The sequence below is a fragment of the Erinaceus europaeus genome, chromosome 12, assembly GCF_950295315.1.
Source record: "Erinaceus europaeus chromosome 12, mEriEur2.1, whole genome shotgun sequence".
NCBI classification, from domain to species: Eukaryota; Metazoa; Chordata; class Mammalia; order Eulipotyphla; family Erinaceidae; genus Erinaceus; species Erinaceus europaeus.
Window position 1 is genome coordinate 38,369,059 of NC_080173.1, and position 21,726 is coordinate 38,390,784.

The 21,726-nt window shown below is 43.1% G+C and overlaps 2 protein-coding genes across 19 annotated transcripts in view; one reads left to right on the plus strand and one right to left on the minus strand.

The window, feature by feature from the left end:
• PIGL (phosphatidylinositol glycan anchor biosynthesis class L) overlaps positions 1 to 3,467 on the minus strand; it is a 66,945-nt gene extending 63,478 nt beyond the window's left edge. For all 4 annotated transcript variants that reach the window (XM_016189597.2, XM_060203162.1, XM_007526167.3 and 1 more), the window contains exon 1: positions 3,217 to 3,467. In XM_016189597.2, coding sequence (XP_016045083.1) covers positions 3,217 to 3,454 — 238 coding nt within the window. In that variant the 5' untranslated portion in view covers positions 3,455 to 3,467. The remainder of the gene's footprint in view (positions 1 to 3,216) is intronic.
• A 1,009-nt stretch (positions 3,468 to 4,476) lies between these two features.
• NCOR1 (nuclear receptor corepressor 1) overlaps positions 4,477 to 21,726 on the plus strand; it is a 218,119-nt gene continuing 200,869 nt past the window's right edge. For all 15 annotated transcript variants that reach the window (XM_060203136.1, XM_060203140.1, XM_060203137.1 and 12 more), the window contains exon 1: positions 4,477 to 4,613. The gene's annotated coding sequence lies outside the window, so the exon portion shown is untranslated. The remainder of the gene's footprint in view (positions 4,614 to 21,726) is intronic.

Sequence of the window (21,726 nt, forward strand, 5' to 3'; positions counted from 1 at the left end):
TATGCAAGGACTCCCACAAGGGTTTAAGCCCCTGCTCCCCACCTGCAGGCCAGGAAGGTGTTTCTTTTTCTCTTTCCTTCTCTATCTCCCCTACCTCTCAACTTCTCTGTCCTGTTGAATAAAAGGAAAAAAAAAAAAAAGGAAATAAAAAAAGGAAAAATGGCTGCTTGGGGCAGTGGATTTGTAGTGCCTGTACAGAGCCCCAGCAATAACCTTGGAGAAAAAAAAAAAATCAAACCTAGGACTTTTGAGCCTCAGACAAGTTTCTTTGCATAACCATTACACTATCTAACTTTGCCCTGAGCAGCACAAATCTTCAGGAGTTGTGTGTATGTATATGCCTATATACAAGTCACAGCAAAATTGGGGAAAGGTACAACCTTGCTCATTATCAACTGTCCCCACCAGAGCAGCACATTTGTCCCAAATGATGGTCTTACACAAACTCCATAGCCACTCATAGTTCAGTTTACATTGGGCTTTGCTTTTGATGTTGTACATTCCATGGGTTTGTAAAAATGATGTGTCCATGATTGTATTGCAGGGTGTTTTTGCTGATTAATAAGCTTTTGCGCTTTGTCTGTTCATTCCTCCTAATCCCATTTCATGGCAAGCACTGATTTTTTTTTTTTTTTCTTTTTGAGAGAGAAAGAGAAACACCAAAGCACTTCTCAGCTCTGGTTTATGGTGGTGCAGGGGATTGAACCTGGGACTTCAAAGCCTCAGGCATGACAGTCTCTTTGCATAACCACTATGCTATCTACCCCACCCTTTTTTTTTCTTTACAAGAGCACTGCTCAGCTCTGGCTTATAGTGGTGCAGGGAATCGAACCTGGGTCATTGGAGCCTCAGGCATGAGTCTCTCTATAACCATTATGCTATCAACCCCCGGCCAAGCACTAATTTTTAAAAAAATTGATTTAATTATGAACAAGTCTGTAGGATAGGAGGGGAGCATTAATATTTTTACATCTCCATAGTTTTGGCATTTTTTTAAAAAATATTTTATTTATTTATGAGAAAGATAGAGGGAGAGAGAAAGAACCAGACATCACTCTGGCACATGTGCTGCCAGGGATCGAACTCGGGATCTCATGCTTGAAAGTCCAAAGCTTTATCACTGTGCCACCTCCCGGACCACAGTTTTGCCATTTCTATAATGTCATTTACTTGGAATTATCATATATAACCTTTTTGATTGACTACTTTCAGTTAGTAAAATGCATTTTAGTTTCCTGCAAGTACTTTAATGATTTAATAGCTTCTTCCTTTCTTTTTACCAGAGCACACTGTTCAGTTCTGGATTAGGATCCTAGGGGTTGAACCTGGGACTTTTGCTGCCTCATGCATGAATTTTTTTTTTTTACATGATTATGCTACCTTCCCACCTCCCCAAGTAACATTACTATTTTTTTTTGCCTCCAGGGTTGTCACTGGGGCTCTGTACCAGAACTACGAAGTCACTGCTCCTGGAAGCTATTTTTCCCATTTTGTTGCCTTTGTTGTTTTTTATTGTTATTGTAATTAATGTCGTCGTTGTTGGATAGGACAGAGAGAAATGGAGAGAGGAGGGGAAGACAGAGAAGGGGAGAGATTAAGATAGATAACTGCAGACCTGCTTCACCACCTGTGAAGCGACTCCCCCTGCAGGTGGGGAGCCGGGGCTCGAACCGGGATTCTTAACGTTGGTCCTTGCGCTTCGCGCCCGCTGCGCTACCGCCCGACTGCCCCTTGTTGTGTTTCTTGTGTGTATGTGTTTCTTATTGTTGGATAGGACCCGGAGAAATAGAGAGAGGAGGGGAAGACAGAGAGGAGGAAAGAAAGATAAGACACCTGCAGACCTGCTTTGCTGCTTGCAAAGCGACTCCCCTGCAGGTGGGGAGCTGGGGTCTCAAACCCGGATCCTTAAGCAGGTCCTTGTGCTTGGAGCCATATGCGCTTAACCTGCTGTGCTACCCTCCCCCCCCCCCCCCCCCCGCTCATTTCTTTTTCATACTGGATAATACTCCCATTGTCCAGATGTACCACAGTTTATCTACAGAAAGACATCTTAGTTGCTTTCAGGTTTTGGCAATTAAGAATAAAGTAGCTTTTAACTTCTTTGGGTAAGAACTATAAACAGTGTGTTAACAATGTGTCTACTTTTTTTTTTTTTAAGATTTTATTTATATATAAGAAAGGAGGAGAAAGAAAGAACCAGACATCACTCTGGCACATGTGCTGCAGGGGACTGAACTCGGGACCTCATGCTTGAGAGTCCAAAGCTTTACCACTGCACCACCTCCTGGACCACCAGTGTGTCTACTTTTGTGGAAAAAAATTCTAGACAAATTGCCTTTCAGTAGTGGATGTGCCATGTGGTATCCCTGTCATCAATAAATGAGAGCTTGTGCTGCTCTATATTCTCCCTCGTGTTCTGAATTCTGGTCATTCTCACAAGTGTTTTGTGCACGTGCACTTTCCATAAACCTTTGCTAACAGTGTATCATGTTAATGCGAAATAAGTGTGTAATTGTGTAAACTATGACTTCTGTAAAAATTTTTATAGAGAAAACAAAAATCAAAATAAATTACAATGATATACAGCCAAATTAGGGAAAAGAAGTCATGGGCATCTTTAAGAACAGCTTTACTGAGGTGCCATATTACATATCATAAAATCCACCCTTTATATATGTACAGTTCAATTCATTCACATAATTGTGCAATTATCACCATAATCCAGTCTCACGGCCAATTTGTTTTCTCACTGGATCATTTCTGTGTTGTAAAGGAGATCCTTTCACTGAAATCTGAGAGGAGCTGAGCTCTTCCTATAACTTTCTAATCTAATGAACTTGACATAAGCACCCATCTTCTATATTATTTATTATTGTTTTTTAAGAAACAGGAAGACCCTTTGCAGGCTAGCTACAGCCCAGGTTTTGCTGGGTGTACTATAGAGCAAGCTTATTCTGCAAATAAGGTGGCTCCAAGAGTAGTTACTCATGAGCTTGGAGGTATAGAACGAAGCCCAATACGAGCTGTTCGCTTGTGCTCCTCATCCTGCCTGCCTTGTGCCCCGAGCCCCAACAGCTACCCGCTGCTGTCACCAGGCGGGGGGGGCAAGGAAGGAGAAGGAAGAGAAGGAGCAGAAGGGTGGGAGGACTGAAGCAGGTCAGCACCTAGTTCCCCAGCAAAGCAGCGGCTTCTGGTGTCCCACCCACAGCCACTTACCTGTGGAAAAGCAGAGCAGAGATACTTGGTGTCCCAGGCGGGTCAAGCCTAGCACAGTAGGAGCAAAGAACATAGCTTCATCGTCTGGGTGCGCGGTGACCAGGAGGGCCTGGCGTCCGCCTCCCAGAAGCCCCGCCAGCTCTAGACTCCTCGTTTGTGCGGAGGAGTCCCAAAGCCGGAGGAAACCCCAGGCCAGGAAGACAGCCATTGCCACACACAGCACGCCCACGATCCCCATGCCCTGCAGTGACAGCGCGCCTGCGCAGCAGGGACGGATGCTCCTGCCCTGCGACTCCGGTAGGAAATCCACCCTCGCGGAAACTGCGTTCCGTTTTAGCAGTCTGTTGTGGTTTTCACACTGACTTCTCCCCACTTTCAGGCAGCATCTTAACAAGTCTTGTACTTGTCGGCTTTCAGAGTATATGCGACCCCGGCGCCGTTTAGTCCTCTGCCCTGATCCTAACTCACAATATCATGGCGTGAAGGGCAGCGTTTTCCAGTTAACCCTCACAGGGCGCAGTGCGAGCGCTTCTCCCTTCGCCATGTCATCATTCACTCCTTCAGCTTTAGGCTTCCTCGTAGCGACCCGGCTAGCCCGCCCCGACTCGTATGCCACTCGGACGCTGCTTCCCCTTCTAACCGTGGGGCGTGGAGAGTGGCGGCTTCTGGAAAGGAGCGGCTCGTGCGGCTGGGAGGGGCGGGTAGTGCTCCCCGCAGCAGGGCCGCGGCCTGGCCTGCACCTCGCGGCCGCCGGGGACTAGCGGGCGGCTGTGTCGGCGTGAGGGGCAGGCGCGGACGCCTCGGCCTCGCTGGGCGGCTCCGCGGGGAAGCCTCGGTGTGAGAGGCGGTTGCGGCCTTGGGGACTCTGGGGTAGGTCGGCGTGAACCCTCAGGCTCCCACACGCGGGCACCGACGCCCCGCTCCGCTGTCCCAGCCTGGTCAGGGAAGGGGAGTCCGCCGCCTCCCCGCCCCGTCGCTGGGAGAAGGGCCCCGGGTGCGGGCGCTCGGCCCGAGGGCTCGATGGCCACGCGCTGGGTCTGGCTCGTCTGCGCCGGTGAGCTGAGCGGACGAGCCGGTGGGACAAGCGCCCGAAGCAGGAGCTGAGCCCGGCCGGCTAGGGAAGCCGGTCTCCCAGCTTTCCGGAAGGAGGAGGAGCCGGCGCGGAGCCGCCTCAGCCGCGGCCGCCGGCCCGGAGGGAGGAGGGAGAGGGGTTGAGTCAAGATGGCGGCCAAGGTGGCGAAGCAGCAGGAGCGGCGGCGGCGGCTGCGGCTCGAGTGAGAGCCCGGTTTACCGCGCCCAGCCGGGTCCTGGGGGAGAGCCGCGCGCGGGCGAGCGGGCGCCGCGTCCCGCTCCTCAGGCAGGGGGGCGAGCCGGCTCCCGTGCTCCGCCAGCTCCCGGTGAGTAGGCCCGGACGCCCGCAGCCCCGGCCTCCGGGCCCCCGCTGTCCCTGGGGGCTCCCTTGGGCTCCGCGGTCTGGCTGCGGGGGACGGCTTCGCGGCTGGCCGTGGGGCGTCGCGGGCCGGGCAGTCGGGACGCGCCCGGCCCCTTCTTCTCCTTCGCCGCGCTGGGGCCGCGCCGGGGTAGTGGGGCTGGTTGAGTGCCGGAGGCTCATGGAGTTCGGGGGAAGAATGGGCTGCGGCCGCGCCGGACCGACTCGGAGGTGTCCCGGGAGGCGACTGGGGCCCCGCGCAGGTGTCGGGCCGGCTCACTCCGGGGCGGAGCTGCTGGCGGTCTGCGGAATGTGGGGCTCGGGGAGGCTGACAGCCACGGGCGAGTGCGTGCAGCGCGAACTTGTTCACCTCTCTCACCCAGACACTTGGGGGGGGTGTCATGGCGAAGGGCGGGGAGCGGACGACCAGGGCAGCGTTCAGGACCCTTAGACCAGCCGTTTATCTGTCGGTGTTTTGATGTGCGGAGTTGGCGAATGCATTTCCCTCTGGGGAGAGGGATTTGAGAAACTAATTGAGAAATCAGTTTCAGTGAAGAGGAGGCTAAGTTCTTGTCGTTAACTACGCTGGGAATAGTCGTGCATTAAAGGCGTGGAACGGGAACAAGTGGGGTTTATGAACAACAGCGACTGCAAAAAGTGATCAGGAACTCTAGTTTTCTTTTCTCGAATGCTGCCCGCCACGGTGCTGCTTCCACCAGTTAAACCTCAAAAGCATTGCCGTGTGCCTGGTTCTGAGCCTGGGGATTAGTCTTCACCTGTGTTCGATTTGCCTCCCTAAAGCTCCTGATCATACTGACATTTGCATTCCTTGTGTGCGTCCTGGTGAGGAATGATGGGAGGCGGAACATGGCATGGCAGTATGTGAAGAGCAACAGGCCCAGGGTTTTAGAATGGCCACCAATGTTTATTCATTCGTTCAAGGTATCTTGACCACTGAACTTGGGTCATCTGTGTTTGTCTCTTAGATCACTGAAGAGCTGTCATTCTTTTAATACTTTAATCATCTTGTGTTCTTTAATATATTTACTGGATGAGCCAGCTTGACCGAACCTTGGACTAGACCAATTTTAGAACGTTGCTTAGACGTGGATTAAAACTACAGAATAACCATAATTGTTAGTGAAACACGGCCTCATTTTTCCATTCTAGTATAATCCAGTGGAAGTTGTCATAGTACATAGTTGCTTTAGGCACACTTGTTCCTGGAAGTCAAGGTCAACATATATATGGATACACGTATGGATACATTTGTGTGTTTACATAGATAAATAGCATGCAAATATACACACAAGGATGTGGTTACTTGCAATACTAAGATACTGTTTCCTTTTACAAAAGGCTTGCCATATGTTGAACCACTCTCCCAGAGACAATATAACACTATTTCTTCTTTAACTAAGTGGCATTATGAAATATGAACGACCTTTCTGTGCTTCAGTTTCTTCATCTGGGAAAGCAGGGAAACATTACCTCTCTCAGATTTTAATATTGTGAACCATAGACAGTTAATAAGTGTTATGGAATTGCTCTTAGACTGAAATGGTATACTGCTGTGCAGCTGTAAGAGCTCCCTCTGTACTCCTGAAATGCTTTATCTCGATATCTCTAGTGGCATTTACACTTTTCTACCTTGTGTTTAGGTATTTGTGTACCCGTTTTATCTCCTCTTGAAGGTGGGATAGGCCCTTCTCTGCTTTTTTGTTTGAGGGACCATGTTGGATTTTATTTTTTTATGTAGGATATTGGCACTGCAAATGTTTATTAAAGGAATACACATAGCATTCTGATTAGAATTATTCTGATATTCTGATTAGATTATTCTTTACAGTGTAACAGAATAAGCCTGTTAACTGCTGTGGCATATGTATAGAGCTGTGATTCTCTTCATGACCTTTAAAGGAGAATATATATACATATAATATATATATATATATATTTTTTTTTTTTCTTTTCCTCCAGGGTTATTGCTAGGGCTCGGTGCCAGCACTCCGAATCCACTGCTCCTGGAGGCCGTTTTTTTCCCATTTTGTTGCCCTTGTTGTTATTGTTGCCATTGATGTTGTTGGATAGGACAGAGAGAAATGGAGAAAGGAATGGAGATGGGGGAGAGAAAGATAAGACACCTGCGCTTAACCCGCTGCGCTACAGCCCGACTCCCTAAAAAATTTTTTAATGTTTATTTACTTACCAGCATGAGAGAAGGCAAGAACCAGAGCATCACTCTGGCACATGCAATGCCAAGGATGGAACTTGGGACTGCATGCCTGAGAGTCTAGCACAGTATCCACTGTACCACCTCTTTGGCTGCAAGGCAAACTTGTACTCAGCTAAAATAAAAAATACTAAGTTAATTTCAAGCACGTTTTACTTTATAAAAAATTACATGTGCAGGCCAAGTACTTAAGTTTTACTAATGATTAAACCCAATAAAATCTCCAATTAAAAAAAAAATAGGGGCTGGGCAGTAGCACAGAGGGTTAAGCACACATGGCATGAAGCACAAGGATGGGTTTGAGCCCCGGGCTCCCCACCTGCAGAGGGGTCACTTTACAAGTGGTGAAGCAGGTCTGCAGGTGTCTATCTTTCTCTCCTCCTCCTTGTCTTCCCCTCCTCTCTCCATTTCTCTCTGTCCTATCCAACAGCAACAACAACAATAATAACTACAACAATAAAACAAGGGCAACAAAAGGGAATAAATAAAATAAATATAAAAAAAATTAAAAAAAAAATTAAAAAAAAATTTTTTAAAGTTAATTCTAGGGAGTCGGGCTGTAGTGCAGCGGGCTAAGTGCAGGTGGCGCAAAGCACAAGGACCGGCATAAGGATCCCGGTTCGAACCCCGGCTCCCCACCTGCAGGGGAGTCACTTCACAGGCGGTGAAGCAGGTCTGCAGGTGTCTATCTTTCTCTCCCCCTCTCTGTCTTCCCCTCCCTCTCTCCATTTCTCTCTGTCCTATCCAACGACAACAACAATAATAACTACAACAATAAAACAACAAGGGCAACAAAAGGGAATAAATAAATAAAATAAATATTAAAAAAAAAGAAGAAAAAAGTTAATTCTACCAGGCTAGGTAAATTTGTATTAGTCAAGTTTTTTTTTTTTGTTTAATTTAATTTAATTATCCTTAGATGGAGACAGAGAAATTGAAGGGGGAGGAGGTATACAAGGAGAAGAGATACCTGCAGCTCTACTTCACTACTCGTGAAGCTGTCCCCCTGCAGATAGGGACCAGGGACTTGAACCTGGGTCCTTGCACACTGTAGTGTATGAGCTTAACAAGGTGCACCACTACCTGTCCCCATCATGTTTTTTTTTTTTTAATTTTTTTTTTTCTTGTGAAGTGGTGAGATTTTCTTGCTGTTGCTATCTTTAGTGGGAAGCCAAGGCCTTTGAACAGGCTATGAATTTTTGTAGGCCACATGCTATTCAGGTTTTGGTGTCTGTATTTTGTGATCTGTTTTAATTGTGGTTTCAGTCTCTTGGTGATGTCTGGGAATTATAAAAATCTTGCATATTTATTTACTTCCATCTGTTCTTTTACTTCAGATGTTGAATTTTAGTAGAATGCAGTACAAAGTAGTAAAAGTTGAGCAGAACTTATTATGTATGACTTGTTTATAGATTTATGTACTTTAGTCAATGCACTTGTTCAACTGCTATGAAGTACCTTTATGGTCAGAGCACCTTATTAAATGCTGTAATAAATCATTTACATATAAAAATAATTTGATCTCTTGACTGCCTGGTAGCTTGTCCTACTTAATAATGTGAATGTAAGCAGTACATTTCCAGAGATGGATTTAAGAAAGCATTTTGTTTCTGGGTTGGGTGATAGTTTAGTGGATAGAGCACCTATCTTACTGTAAGGACCTGGGCTTGACTCCTGGCACCACATAAAAGTACCTAGAGGAACTCAGTTGTTAGTGGAGTGTCTCTTCCTTTTTCTTCTTTCTCTGTTTCCTTATACTCCCTAAGTTATAGAATGAAAAAAATGGGGGGGGCACTAAGGAAGCCACTCTGAGCCCATGGGCTCTGTTCATACCCCCAGTGGGTTCATCTAGCCTTAGCAGTTCAGCCCCCAGCCCAGTGGTTAGGGCTTTTTTTTTTGATCAGGACTCTGGGATTATTGAAAAGTTCTGTGGCAATAGCTGTATGTAGAATATCTGTTTTTATTTTGGTATTCTTGTGGTGGTGGTAGTGGTTTTCCTTGAACACTGTTACTTTTCTACTATTTTTCTTATTCCAGAAGCTTGTATGGTCATATTTTTACTTAGATTATCTTCAGATACTTGGGGCCTGGCAGTGGCACACCCCATAGAATGCACAGATTACTATTTACAAGGACTGGTGTTCAAGCCCCTGTTCCCCACCTGCAAGGGGAAAAGCTTCACAATCAATGATGTGTGGCTGGATGGTGGGGAAAGGTGCCCTTTTTTCTGATTTTGTCAAACAATAAAAAATTAAAGAATAGGGGGCCAGGCGGTAGCAGCAGCGGTTTAAGCACACATGGCATAAATCATAAGGATCCCAGTTCAAGCCCCTAGTTTCCCACCTGTAGAGGGGTCGCTTCACGGGCTGTGAAGCAGGTTTGCAGGTGTCTATCTTTCTCTCCCCCTCTCTGTCTTCCCCTCCTCTTTCAATTTCTCTCTGTCCTATCCAGCAACAACTACAACAATAATAACAACAACGATAAGCAACAAAAGGGAAAAAATGGCCTCCAGGAGCAGTGGATTTGTAGTGCAGGCACTGAGCTCCAGCAATAACCCTGGAGGCTAAAAAATAAATAAATAAATAAATAAATAATAAATTTAAAAAGAGAATCTCCAGACACTTTAGTAGTAGTAATATGGTCTTTATTTTTCTTTTCTTTTCTTTTTTAAATTTATTTATTGGGGAATTAATGTTTTACGTTCAACAGTAGATTTTTCTTTTCTTTTTTGTCCTCTTTGCACTCTTCAAAGTGTGACCATGCAAAACTGTGTCATGTCACTGTGGAGTCAGTACTTCAGTTTGATTCATCCATATGTGCTGCTGTTACTTTTATACTTAACAACTAGCTTCACAGACAAATATAAATTAATTAAAATGCTAATAATTTACAGGATTTTAGAGCATAGTGTCAAAGATTATCTAGTCTTACTTGAGCTCGTGAGTAAACTGAGGGCCACAGAAAATGAAGCGATCTCCCTAAGTTGTAATTAGATGGTAACAGAGTCAAGTCTTATGCCTTTACTATAGTGTTCATAATTATATCTAGTCCTCAATGATTCACTGTGATGAATGAATGCTATATAAAACAAAAAGTAGGGTAGGTGGGGAATGAGTGATCACTAACTTAGCTTAGGTATTGAACTTAAGATACTTATTAGCTCTATTTTGATAGGACAGAGAAAAATTGAGAAAGGAGGGGAAGATGGAGAAAGAGATAAGAAAGAGAGACACCTGTAGCATTACTTCACTACTTGTGAAGCTTCCCCCTGCAGGTGGGGGCTGGGGTCATGAACACAGCACATTGCTCTACTAGGTGCACCATGGCCTGACTCATATTTATTTATGTTTAAAGATTTATTTATTTATTATGTGAGAGAGACATGAGAGCATCATTCTAGCACACATGATGCTAGGGACTGAACTCGGGAGCTCATACTTGAGAGTCCAGTGCTTCATCCGTTGTGTCATGCCCTATCCTATGGATTCTTTCTTCCTTTCTCTCTCTTTTTATCTTCCAAATTACTTTATTGGGGGGATATTTATTTATTTATATTTATAAAATGGAAACACTGACAAGACCATAGGATAAGAGTGGTACAGTTGCACACAATTCCCACCATCAGAGAACTCTGTATCCAATCCCCTCCCTTGAAAGTTTTCCTTTTCTTTTTTTAAAACATTTATTTATTTATTTATTTATTTATTAATAATGTATGTATTTGGAGTGAAACTAAAACTTGTACTTTCTAGGGGGCTCAAACCGGAATTCTTTTGTCGGTCCTTGCTCTTGATGCCATGGGCGCTTAACCCACTGCACTACCACCCGAGTCCCCTTTTGAATTTTTTTATGTAAAAAATGAATCTTTAAATTAGTTAAAGCCAGGAAAATAACTTAAATTGGCAGAGTATGGGACATGCATGTCTGAAGCTCGTGGTTCAATCCTTGATGTGCCAGAGTGGTGCTCTGCCTTCTCTTATGTGAATACTCTTGTACAATAAATAAAAGGAAACATTTTTATTAAAAAATTGTTAGGAACAAATGAGAATCTGGATTACCAATTTGCTTTTTTTTTTTTTTTCTCAGTGTTCACTTGAGGTATAAAATGTAGACCTTTTTTCCCCTGTTATGCATGGATGAAATGATCTCAAATCAGAATATTTAGAGCTTATACTTATCCAAGGAAATGTGACTTAGATTTTTGTATGAGTGTTGCTTTTGTGGTTACTGCTCATTGCCTCTTCCCCCACACTTTCATCTAACTGAAAAATTTTCTATCTTATACACTCAAAGTAATTTGTTCTTGACAGTTTAATTTCCTTGATGATAATCATGTAGATTTATATAATTTTGAAATGTTTGTTTTAATTAGCAATTATCATTGTCTTTGAACTGTTCAGAAATGCTTACTTTGCATCACTCTTGATCAATTTCTTTTAATTCAGCTTTGAATTTTAATAATGTATGTATTTGGAGTGAAACTAAAACTTGTACTTTCTTGGAAAATAGTCTAAAACAAAGTATAAATATACCAGATATGTATTCTATTAACTGGGGGGTGGTGGTGGTGGTGGAAGGAGTAACACAATGAAGGAGGAATAAGGGAGAGGGATGGAAGAAGTTACTCCTGCATCATCATACACTGGGTTCCCAAAGCTCTCTCAGTCACTTCCCACCTCCCTCCTTTGAAGTACTTGGCTCTGCTGCAATAGTTCACAGCTAGCCTTAAGTTTCACCCTTGATTCACCCTTCCTTCCTTCCTTCCTTCCTTCCTTCCTTCCTTCCTTCCTTCTTTCCTTCCTTCCTTCCTTTCTTCCTTTCTCTCTCTCTCTCTTTTTCTTTCTTTCTTTCATGGCAAACCACAGCTTTGAGACTTCGTCCAATGGGATGGGAGCTGAGCATGAACCTGGGATGTGTACATGGCAAAGCAGTATCCAAGCGAGCTATTTTGTTTGCCTTATTTATACCAGATCACTTATTGAAGTCTCAGGCAGGCATAGCCATAGTCTTTTTGCATAGCCATTATGCTATCTCCTCTTCCCAACCAGACCACTTTTAAGCTCTGCTTTATGGTGGGGCTGGGTATTGAGAGGAGAGTGTAGCACTGCTCTACTGTTAGTGGAGTTCTCCGATTGCTGTCCATGGTGCTCCCACGTGGTGACTGGCCTTGAACCCAAGAGCTGATACATAGTTTATGCTCTACTGGTTGAACTGTTTTCCTTACTCTTGTAGTTGTCTATTATTTTAAAAATGGTGCTGGGGACTGAACCTAGATGCTTCTGCATACTTGATACTGAGGCTTGAGTGGCCTCTAGGACCACCTTGTTGTTTTTTTGTTTGTTTGTTTGTTTTTAGTGATTTAATAATTATTGACAAGATTATAGGATAAGGGGGGGTTACAATTCCATACAATTCCCACCACCAGAGTTTCACATCCCATCCTTTCCATTAGAAGGTCCCTATTATTTATTCCTCTGAGAATATGGACCAAAATTCTTTATGGGGCGCAGAAGGTCTGGCTTCTGTAATTGCTTCTCTACTGAACATGCATGTCTATACATACCTCCCCCTCCCCTAGCCTGTTTCCATCTCCCCTGATAGACTCTGGGGAGGTGAGGTTCCAGGACATATTGATGAAGTCATCTGCCCAGGGAAGTCAGGTTGGCATTATGGTAGCATCTGCAACTTGATGACTGAAAAGCAGTAAGATATAAAGAACAAACTGTTTAATAATCAGGAGCCTAAAAGTAAGAATAGAATAGCTGAAACTGGAACTAAGGGTCTTTGTGTAAGAAGAGCTAGGAAGTCTAATTTAGGTATATTCCAAGGGGCCCATGACTTACTTTATCAAATTTTGCCTGAGCCTGACAGCTAACATGCCATGCAGGTGACCTGAAAGTATTGTCTAGGAAGATGGTGTCAGAGTTGAGAACAGGACTAGAAAGCTTAATCTGGGCAGAGAGTAGCTCCCAAATATGGGGAATGTATATAAACATTGTTAACTGTAAACCCTATTGATCTCACCTAGGGCCCATGTCTATTCATATTTAAGCATAGGAGCCTGTGTAACCTCTCCATCCCTGTTCGTTTGAGTTCACAGTCAATGGTCACAGCTGGGAACCACTCATTTCAGGACCAGTCTTCCATGAGTGGCAGAGTATGTTGACCCAGCCTCCCTTTGGAGAGTGGGGCAGTCCTTAACCTTTTTCATTTTTTAGAGAGCAAGGGAGAGAGACGACAGCACTGTGCTTCACCATAGGAGATCCCTGTTACCATCTCATCTGTGATATTCCCAAGTGGTAGGACCCAGAACCTTGAGCATGGTAAGCTGTGCACTGTATTAGGTGAACTAACTCACAGGTTCCCTTTTTGGTCTTCTAAAAATTTATTTCATGTGGGAAAACACACACACACACACACACACACACACACACACACACACACACACACACACACACACACACACACCCCACTAGTTTGCTTTGTCTTGCCCAAATTGAAGTCAGTGTCTCATGCATGCAAGTCATGCCTGCTAACTACTGAACCAACTCTCTTGCCACTATGTGTTCTTTTGAATGGACTTTCAAATCATTCTTTGAAATTCAAAGAAAAACTGCTTAGATTTTTAGTGGGCATACTGAATTTATTTTTTAATTTCAGGAACACGGATACCTTTATGTACTTATCCTTTTGTTCAAGTAGTTATGTATGTTCTGCAGTAGATTTTCAGTTTCTTCAGATAAATGATGCACATTTCTTATTTATTTTCTCCAAATATAGTAGGGAATGAAACAAGGGGTTTATATTCTAATTCAAGGTATAATTATACTCTGAAGACAAGGTATAATTAAGTAAAACATACTAATCCATTTCAGATGATGATAACTTTGTGAAGGAGGGAAAAAGAATGCTGTGATTGCGGGTGAGTGGTGGAGCCTGTCTCAGACTAGTTGATTAGGAAAGGCCCTCTGGGGAGGTGAACAGAGACTGTAAAGGAACCAGCTACATTCATGAGTCAAGAGAAGAGTAAAGGGCAGAGTCTGAGACTAGGAAGGCCTTGGTGTCTGGGTGAACTGAGGGGAAAGAAGTTCATATTGCTGGGGCCTTGTGAACAAAGCAAAGGAAAGGAAGTAGACCTCTAGGTCAGGAAGGTGAGGCCTTGCTACCTCATTCATAGCTAGTATTTAGGATTAGAAAAGAAAAAGATTGGGGAAAGGGAGATAGCATAATGGTTATGCAAAGAGACTATTGTGCCTGAGGCTCTAAAGTTCTGGGTTCAGTCCCCCTCACTCAGTAAGCCAGAGCTGAGTAGTGCTGGGGAGGAGGGAGAATTAATTAATTAATTATATAAATCAGAGAGGAAAGAGAACCCAAAGCATCACTGACACATTTTGATGTAAGGATGGAATTTGGGGAGCCTCATGCTTTAGAGTCCAAAGCTTAACCTGCTGTACCACCCTCTGGGCTACAAATACTTGGGATTTTACTGTTTAGCTCCCTCCCCTTCATCTGGTGTTCTTTCTCTAGTTTGTTTATTTATTTATTTACTTACCAGTGCAGTGCTCATCTCTGGCTTATGGTAGTATGGGGGATTGAACCTAGTATGAGAGTCTGTTTGGATAACCATTATTCTACCTCCTCTGCCCCCCTTTATCTGTTTCCTAAGTAAGATTTTACAATGTCAAAAGAGACTACAAATAAAATACCTTAGAGAAGTACTGGCCAGTGGTGCACCTGGGAGAATACCAGGTTGTGTGTGGATCCTGGTTCAAGCTCTCAGTCTCCATCTGTGAAGGGAAGCTTCATGAGCAGTGTAATAGGCTGCAGGTGTGTCTCCTCTCTGGCTCTATAGCTCCCTGTCTCTCACTCTCTATTAAAAGGAAAAGGAAAAAAAAAAGTTCTGGCTTATGGGGGTGTAGGGGATTGAACCTGGGACTTTAGAACCTCTCGCATGAGAGTCTCTTTGCATAACCATTATGCTATCTCCACCACCTGGATTTTTTTTTTTAATAGTTTTATTTGAAGTTTTGTAGCAAGGAAGAAATTTTTTGTTGAGTAATTGTGTGTGTGTGTGTCTTTGTTATATTAATATGGAAAGATTCATGAAAGAAATTAAATAGACTAATTTCATTTTGTTGTATTTTATTTTCTGTTTACAAAATATAACTTTGGACTTATGAATAAAATTCAGATAAAATGTTTAACCAGGAGAAGTGGAGCCATGCAGGCACCAAGCTCCTGCAATAACAAATAAGTAAATAAATGAATGCATTTTTTAAAAAAATGTTAGTGGTGGCTCAGTGGTAGGGCACATGCATTGCATGTATGAAGCCCTGGATTTGATCAATGACACAGCAGATGACAGAGTAGTACTTTGGTCTTTCTCATAAACAGATGAACAGACATATTAACAACCTTGTTGATGACACCCCCAGTGTAGCTCCCCCTACTCCTCCCTCTCTTTACAGTATCAATAAATACTACATGCATGCATGATCCTATTGCTCCTAGGCAGAGAGAGAGAGGGAGGGAGAGGGAGAGAGAGAGAGAGAGGAGAGAGAGAGAGAGAGAGAGGGAGGGAGAGAGAGAGAGAGAGAGAGGGAGGGAGAGAGAGAGAGAGAGGGAGGGAGAGAGAGAGAGAGAGAGATTGAGAGAGAGAGACCCACCATAACACTGTCCCACCATTTATGGGGCTTGCCCTGGTGTCTTGGTGCTCTCATGTGATACTCCATCCAGGGACTTTGCTTTTTCTAAGTGAGCTGTCTCCAGCCACCCCCTCCCCCCAATGTTTTAACTGATTTTACAAAATAAACTTTATCCCAGCTTCACATTACTCTCTTTTGTTTGTTTTTTTGGCATAGCTAGGACCTCATGTATACAAGATCTCACTTTCCCCAGGCTGACTTTTCCATTTAACTAGACATGCCTAGAGTGAGAACACAATAGCAGTGCTTTCCCCTGGTGCTGTGGTACTCTCATTTGGAGCTGGGGCATGAACCTGGGCTGCACACATGACAAGGCATGCACCCTACCCAGTGGGCAGTCCAGCATTACTCTTAGCTTCTGAGAATAGGATTCACCTATGTGCATTTTTAGTTTTCTCCCCTTCTGGAGGTTGGTTGGACTGTGAGGTAGAGAAATTTGGCTTCCTTAAAATTACCACTAGTGTGGACGATGGTTGGCATGCATGTGGGCTGATTCTTCTTAGTCTCGCCTTTCTTTCCGAACATATTTTTTAGAGTAGAGCTGGGCTTTTGTCTCAGCCTTTTAATTAATATTTCAGAATGTTATTAAACATTTATTATTATTATTAGCCTCCAGGGTTATCGATGGAGCTCAGTGCCAGCACTATGAATCCACTCCTTCTCGAGGCCATTTAATTTTTTTTTTCAATTGGATAGGACAGAGAGAAATTGAGAGGGGAGGGGAGGGAAGGAGAGGTGGCCAGGCGGTAGGCACCAAGTTAAAGTCATGTAGTAGGAAGCTCAAGGACCAGCTCAAAGATTCGGGTTCGCGAACCCCTCCCTCCCCCAAGTCGCCGCCTGAAGCGGGGTGTGGGGGTGTCGTTTGGCAAGCAGTGAAACAAGTTTGCAGTTGTGTTTCTTTCTTTCTTTCTTTCTTTCTTTCTTTCTTTCTTTCTTTCTTTCTTTCTCTCTCCCTCTCCCCCTCCCCTCCCTCCCTTTTTCTCTCTTTCCCTCCAGAGTTATTGCTTGGGTCAGTGCCTGAACTACAAATCCATTGCTCCTGGAGGCTATTTTTCCCATTTTGTTGCCCTTGTTACCCTTGTTGTCTTTATTGTTATTGTTGCCATTGTTGGATAGGGCAGAGAGAAAAACGAGAGATGACAGGAAGACAGAGAGGGGGAGAGAAAGATGCCTGCAGACCTGCTTCACCGCTTGTCAGCGACCCCCCTGCAGGTGGGGAGCGGGGGCTCCAACTGTGATCCTTACGCCAGTCCTTGCAAAGATTGCTGCGCTACTGCCCGACCCCCTGCAGGTGTTTCTTTCTGTCCCCTTCTCTACTCCTCTCAATTTCTGTCCTATCCAACAATAACAACAATGGAAAAAATGGCGGCCAGGAGCAGTGATTCCTAGTGCAGGCACTGAGCCCCAGGGATAACCCTGGAGGCAAAAATAAAATTAAATTAATTAATAAATAATAAATAAATATAAAAGACAGGGAGAGAGACACTTGCGGACCTGCTTCACTGCCGGGATAGCCTGAGGGTGCTTCTTCCCGAGCTAGCACTCTCTGGGTTGGAGAGAACTGAACTGGAGCCGATCTAGGCTGCTGCGTGGGAGAGGGATCAGGAACTCGTGCCGCACTAACTTCGTAGGAGATACACTCTAGAACTCTCAGAGCCAGTAAGCAATTTCCAAGTGTCTTTAATCAGAAGAGCAGCTGTTTTTATACTCTCCAAGTAGGGTGGAAACAGGATGTGATATAGAGAGGGTGGAGCGAAAAGTGATTGGTGGAAGATCAGGGTGTGACAAGGAGAGGATCAGGGTGTGACAAGGAGAGGGGGTGGAGCAGGTGAGAATTCTACCACTAAACCACCAATGCTCTGGAGGGAGTGTGGTGCTTTATGTAAATGTAAAAGTGATTTATGTAAATAGACCAAAGCTTTGAATGGGATTAAATATATCCCTATATAGGCATATGGTTAAGCAGAAGCCAGGGGGAGCTGGCATACTATCCAACACTTCACCACTTGTAAGGCAAACTCCCTGCAGGTAGGGAGCCTGGGGCTTGAACCAGATCCTTGAGTTGGTCCTTACTCTTAAATACTATGTGCTTAACCCGTTGCGCTACTGCCCCGCCCCCATAACTAATATTTCAGTATCTGCAGTCTCATAGAGATGCTTCCTTTAGGCTACAGTCTTGTGGTTGTTCCCCCCCCCTTCAGTCTTGTTGTTTTTTTACATTATTATTGTTTACCAAAGTACTGCTCAGCTCTGGCTTATGGTGGTATGGGGGATTGAACCTGGGACTCTAGAGCCTCATGCATGAAAGTCTCTTTGCATAACCATTATGTTATCTACTTCACCCTTAACCTACAGTTTTGAACCAAAAATTTCTATTTGATCATTTAAAAGTGAATCATGTGTTTCGTAGGGCCTTTTTTTTTTTTCTTCTCCCTCCTGCTTTGGTTAAGTGTAGGTAGGTTTCATCTCATTTGTGACCCTTGGTGGATTCATTCTTACTCATCTGCAGAACTTTCTACAGCACCACCACAGTAAAGTGTGCTTTTAGGTTTGTTTGTTTGTTTCCAAGATAGTTTAGGCCACCTTGAAGGCCAACTATATTATGGTTGTGCAAAGATTGTAGGCCAAAAGCTGGGAGTTCCTGGTAAGAAGGGGCTGGATTTTTTTTTTTTTTTTACCAGAGCACTACTTAGCTCTGTCTTGTGGTATAGGGGATTGAACCTGGGACTTTAGAACCTCTGACATGAGAGTCTCCTTGCATAACCATTATGCTATCTCTACCACCTGGATTTTTTTTTAATAGTTTTATTTGAAGTTTTGTAGCAAGGAAGAAATTTTTTTGTTTAGTAATTTTTGTGTGTGTGTGTGTCTTTGTTATATTAATATGGAAAGATTCATGAAGGAAATTAAATAGACTAATTTCATTTTGCTGTATTTTTTCTCCTGTTTACAAAATATAATTTTGGACTTATGAATAAAATTCAGATAAAATGTACTCTGCTCACAACAGTGATATCTAGTATTAGATTTTTCTCCTCATCCTAAAATGTTATTTATTGTGTATGCTTATGATAGAAGAGAGCTACGCTTAAAACTGACTGGATTTCCTAAACAGTTCATTGACTTTTACACTTCTATATCAAGCATGTAACCCAGAGTTAATGACTTGGTGTTAACAATTAATTTAAAGTTTGAAACTCCCACTTAAAGTGTCCTGTTCCCTCCGTCCTTTTCTTTGGGATTTTATTTTAGTTTGTTTTCAGTGTTTTATAGGGAGATATCATGGTGAGCCAAGACTGGAGTGAGGGTGAAGTCAAAGGTGCATTCTGGATTCTTTGTCCTCACTGAATCAGAATACTTCTCCTTTGTATGTGTTATGCATATGGTTTCTATGTAAGGTGCCTGGGGAAAGTTAAATAACATCTGAGCACTAGTTGCTGTATGGATAAGTTTTGAGGAAGGAGGGTAGTACTGGTGTCCAGGCAACAGTTTCTGTGACCAGGGAAAAGCACTGGTTTGACCTATAAAATTTGTGAGCCAGTAAGCTCTGATTTTCAGATATTGTATTGCCTCTTGTGTCATGCTGATAGCTCCTGTAAATAAATCTACTTTTGAGATACTGAACTTTGATTAAAATCCCATTACAAATCACATCATAGGATTGCTGTCAAAATGGAAAGCTAAATCATTCAATTTATATTTGAGTTATAGTGGATGCAAGAATTGAATTTGTTATTAAAAAACAAAACACTGCAATACTGTACAACATAGATTTCTCATCATGTATACCACTATTGGAAAACATTTGACTGACTCTGAGGCAAGGTCTTCCTTTCACTTCTCCTTTCCAGTTATATCTTTGTTTACTTGGGGGGTGGGTATCTGAGTTGGGAGGAGAGCTCAAGATAGGCCAGTAAGCATTTCTTAAGGATACAGATGAGAATTACTTTGGGAAACTACAAGATATTTCTATTACACATTCTAGGGAAATGTCTCTTTAAAAAAAATAAGATTTTTATCTTATGAGAAAGACACCTGGGCACCACTTCTTCATATATGATACTGGGATGGAATCTGAGGTCTCATACATGTCAGAAATTTGCTGCTGAGTTGTATTCTTGGTTGCTATGTAGTGAACTATTCCTTTTTTTTTTTTAACTTTATTTTATTTGATAGAGAGAAATTGAGAAGGCGGGGGAGGTAGAGAGAGAAAGACACAGAGAGACAGCTTCAGCATTGATTCACCATTTGTGAAGCTTCCCCCCTATAGAATGGGACCAGGGCTTGAACCCAGGTCCTTGTATATGGTAATATGCCCACTTAACCAAGTGCACCACTACTCTGCCCCATGTAATGAAATATTCTAGGAAAGAATGATGGAGCTCTTTATGAGAAAGATAAAGATCTTTTTCTCATGACAAAGATTTTTAAGATACATTATTAAAGCTTAAAAGCAAGATAACAGATTAGTATGTGTCAAGTATGCTGCCATTTATGTAAGAGGAAAAATATTATTTTTAAATTATTCTTTATTGATTTATTAATGAGAAAGGAGAGACAGAGAGAGAGGATGATAACCAGACATCACTCTGGTATGTGTGCTGCTGGGGATTGAACTTGGGACCTCATGCTTGAGAGTCCTTTTATCTATTGTGCCACCTCCTGGACCATGAGGAAAAATTATTTATTGAGCAAGAAAAAGAGAGATTGCTTAACCTCTTCCCTTAGATGTATCTGTTTTCCTAGAGTAGATGTTTATCTTACATAGCTTATGTATTTATTTTGTGTATGGATAAATAACATAGTATTGCTTTCTGGATTTCTAACATGTCAGTATCATTCTGTAACTTGTTTTACTTAGCTCTACCATTTTGAGGTTTATGTTTTGAAAAAGTAGCTCTAAAGTTACTCATTGTAACTGCTCTAGAGTAAGTACTTTATCATATGAATATATCCATTCTACTAAATAGAGTTTGTCATCTTCAATTTTGCCAACAGCATTTCTGCTTTTGTAAACCCCCCCACACACACTTTATTGAAGGATTTAATGAACTGCAGTACAATTGTTGACACATGGGTACAATTTCTTTTTTTTTCTTTTTTAATTTTTTAAAAATATTTTCTCTTGTTCTTGTTTTTATTGTTGTTGTAGTTATTATTTTCGTTGTTATTGATATCGTTGTTGGATAGGACAGAGAGAAATGGCGAGAGGAGAGAAAGACACCTCTTCACTGCTTGTGAAGCGACTCCCCTGCAGGTGGGGCTGGGATTGGGATCCTTATGCAGGTCCTTGGGCTTTGCGCCAAGTGCGCTTAACCCGCTGCACTTCCGCCCGACTCCCTACATGGGTACAATTTATCTTTTTTAAAAAAATATTTATTTATTTGTTCCCTTTTGTTGGCCTTGTTTTTTTATTGTTGTAGTTATTATTGTTATTGATGTCGTCATTGCTGGATAGAACAGAGAGAAATAGAGAGAGGAGGGGAAGTCACAGAGGGGGAGAGAAAGACAGACATCTGCAGACCTGCTCATCACCTGTGAAGCGACTCCTCTGCAGGTGGGGAGCCGGGCGCTCTAACCGGCATCCCTAGGCCGCTCCTTGGCTTTGCACCACGTGCGCTTAACCCGCTGCACTACCACCGACTCCCTACATGGGTACAATTTCTTATCTCCTTGTGATATGTGTCTACAAAACATTCTCAGCCTCCATTTAAGTTCTTTCTCACCATCATGCACTAGGACCATTATGCATTACCCCTACCCCTTCCTATTTTTTTTTTTTAATCTTAAATATGTTAGGTTTCTCTTTCTTCTTCTTCTTCTTTTTTTTTTTTTTTTTTTTTTTGCCACCAGGATTATCACTGGGGCTTGGTGCCTGCAGACTAATACACTGCTCCTGGCAACCAATTTTTTCCTTTTTGTTTGATATTTCTCCCCCTTACCCTTCAGCACTGCTCAGCTCTGGTTTATGATGGTGCAGGGGACTGAACCTGGGACCTCAGTGCCTCAGGCATGTGAGTCTGTTTGTATAACCATTATGCTAGCTCCTCAACCACTTTTTTCTTTTTAATTTTTTTTAATTCTTTATTTGATAGGTCAGATAGAAATTGAGAGGGGAGGGGGTATAGAGAGGCAGAGAGCAA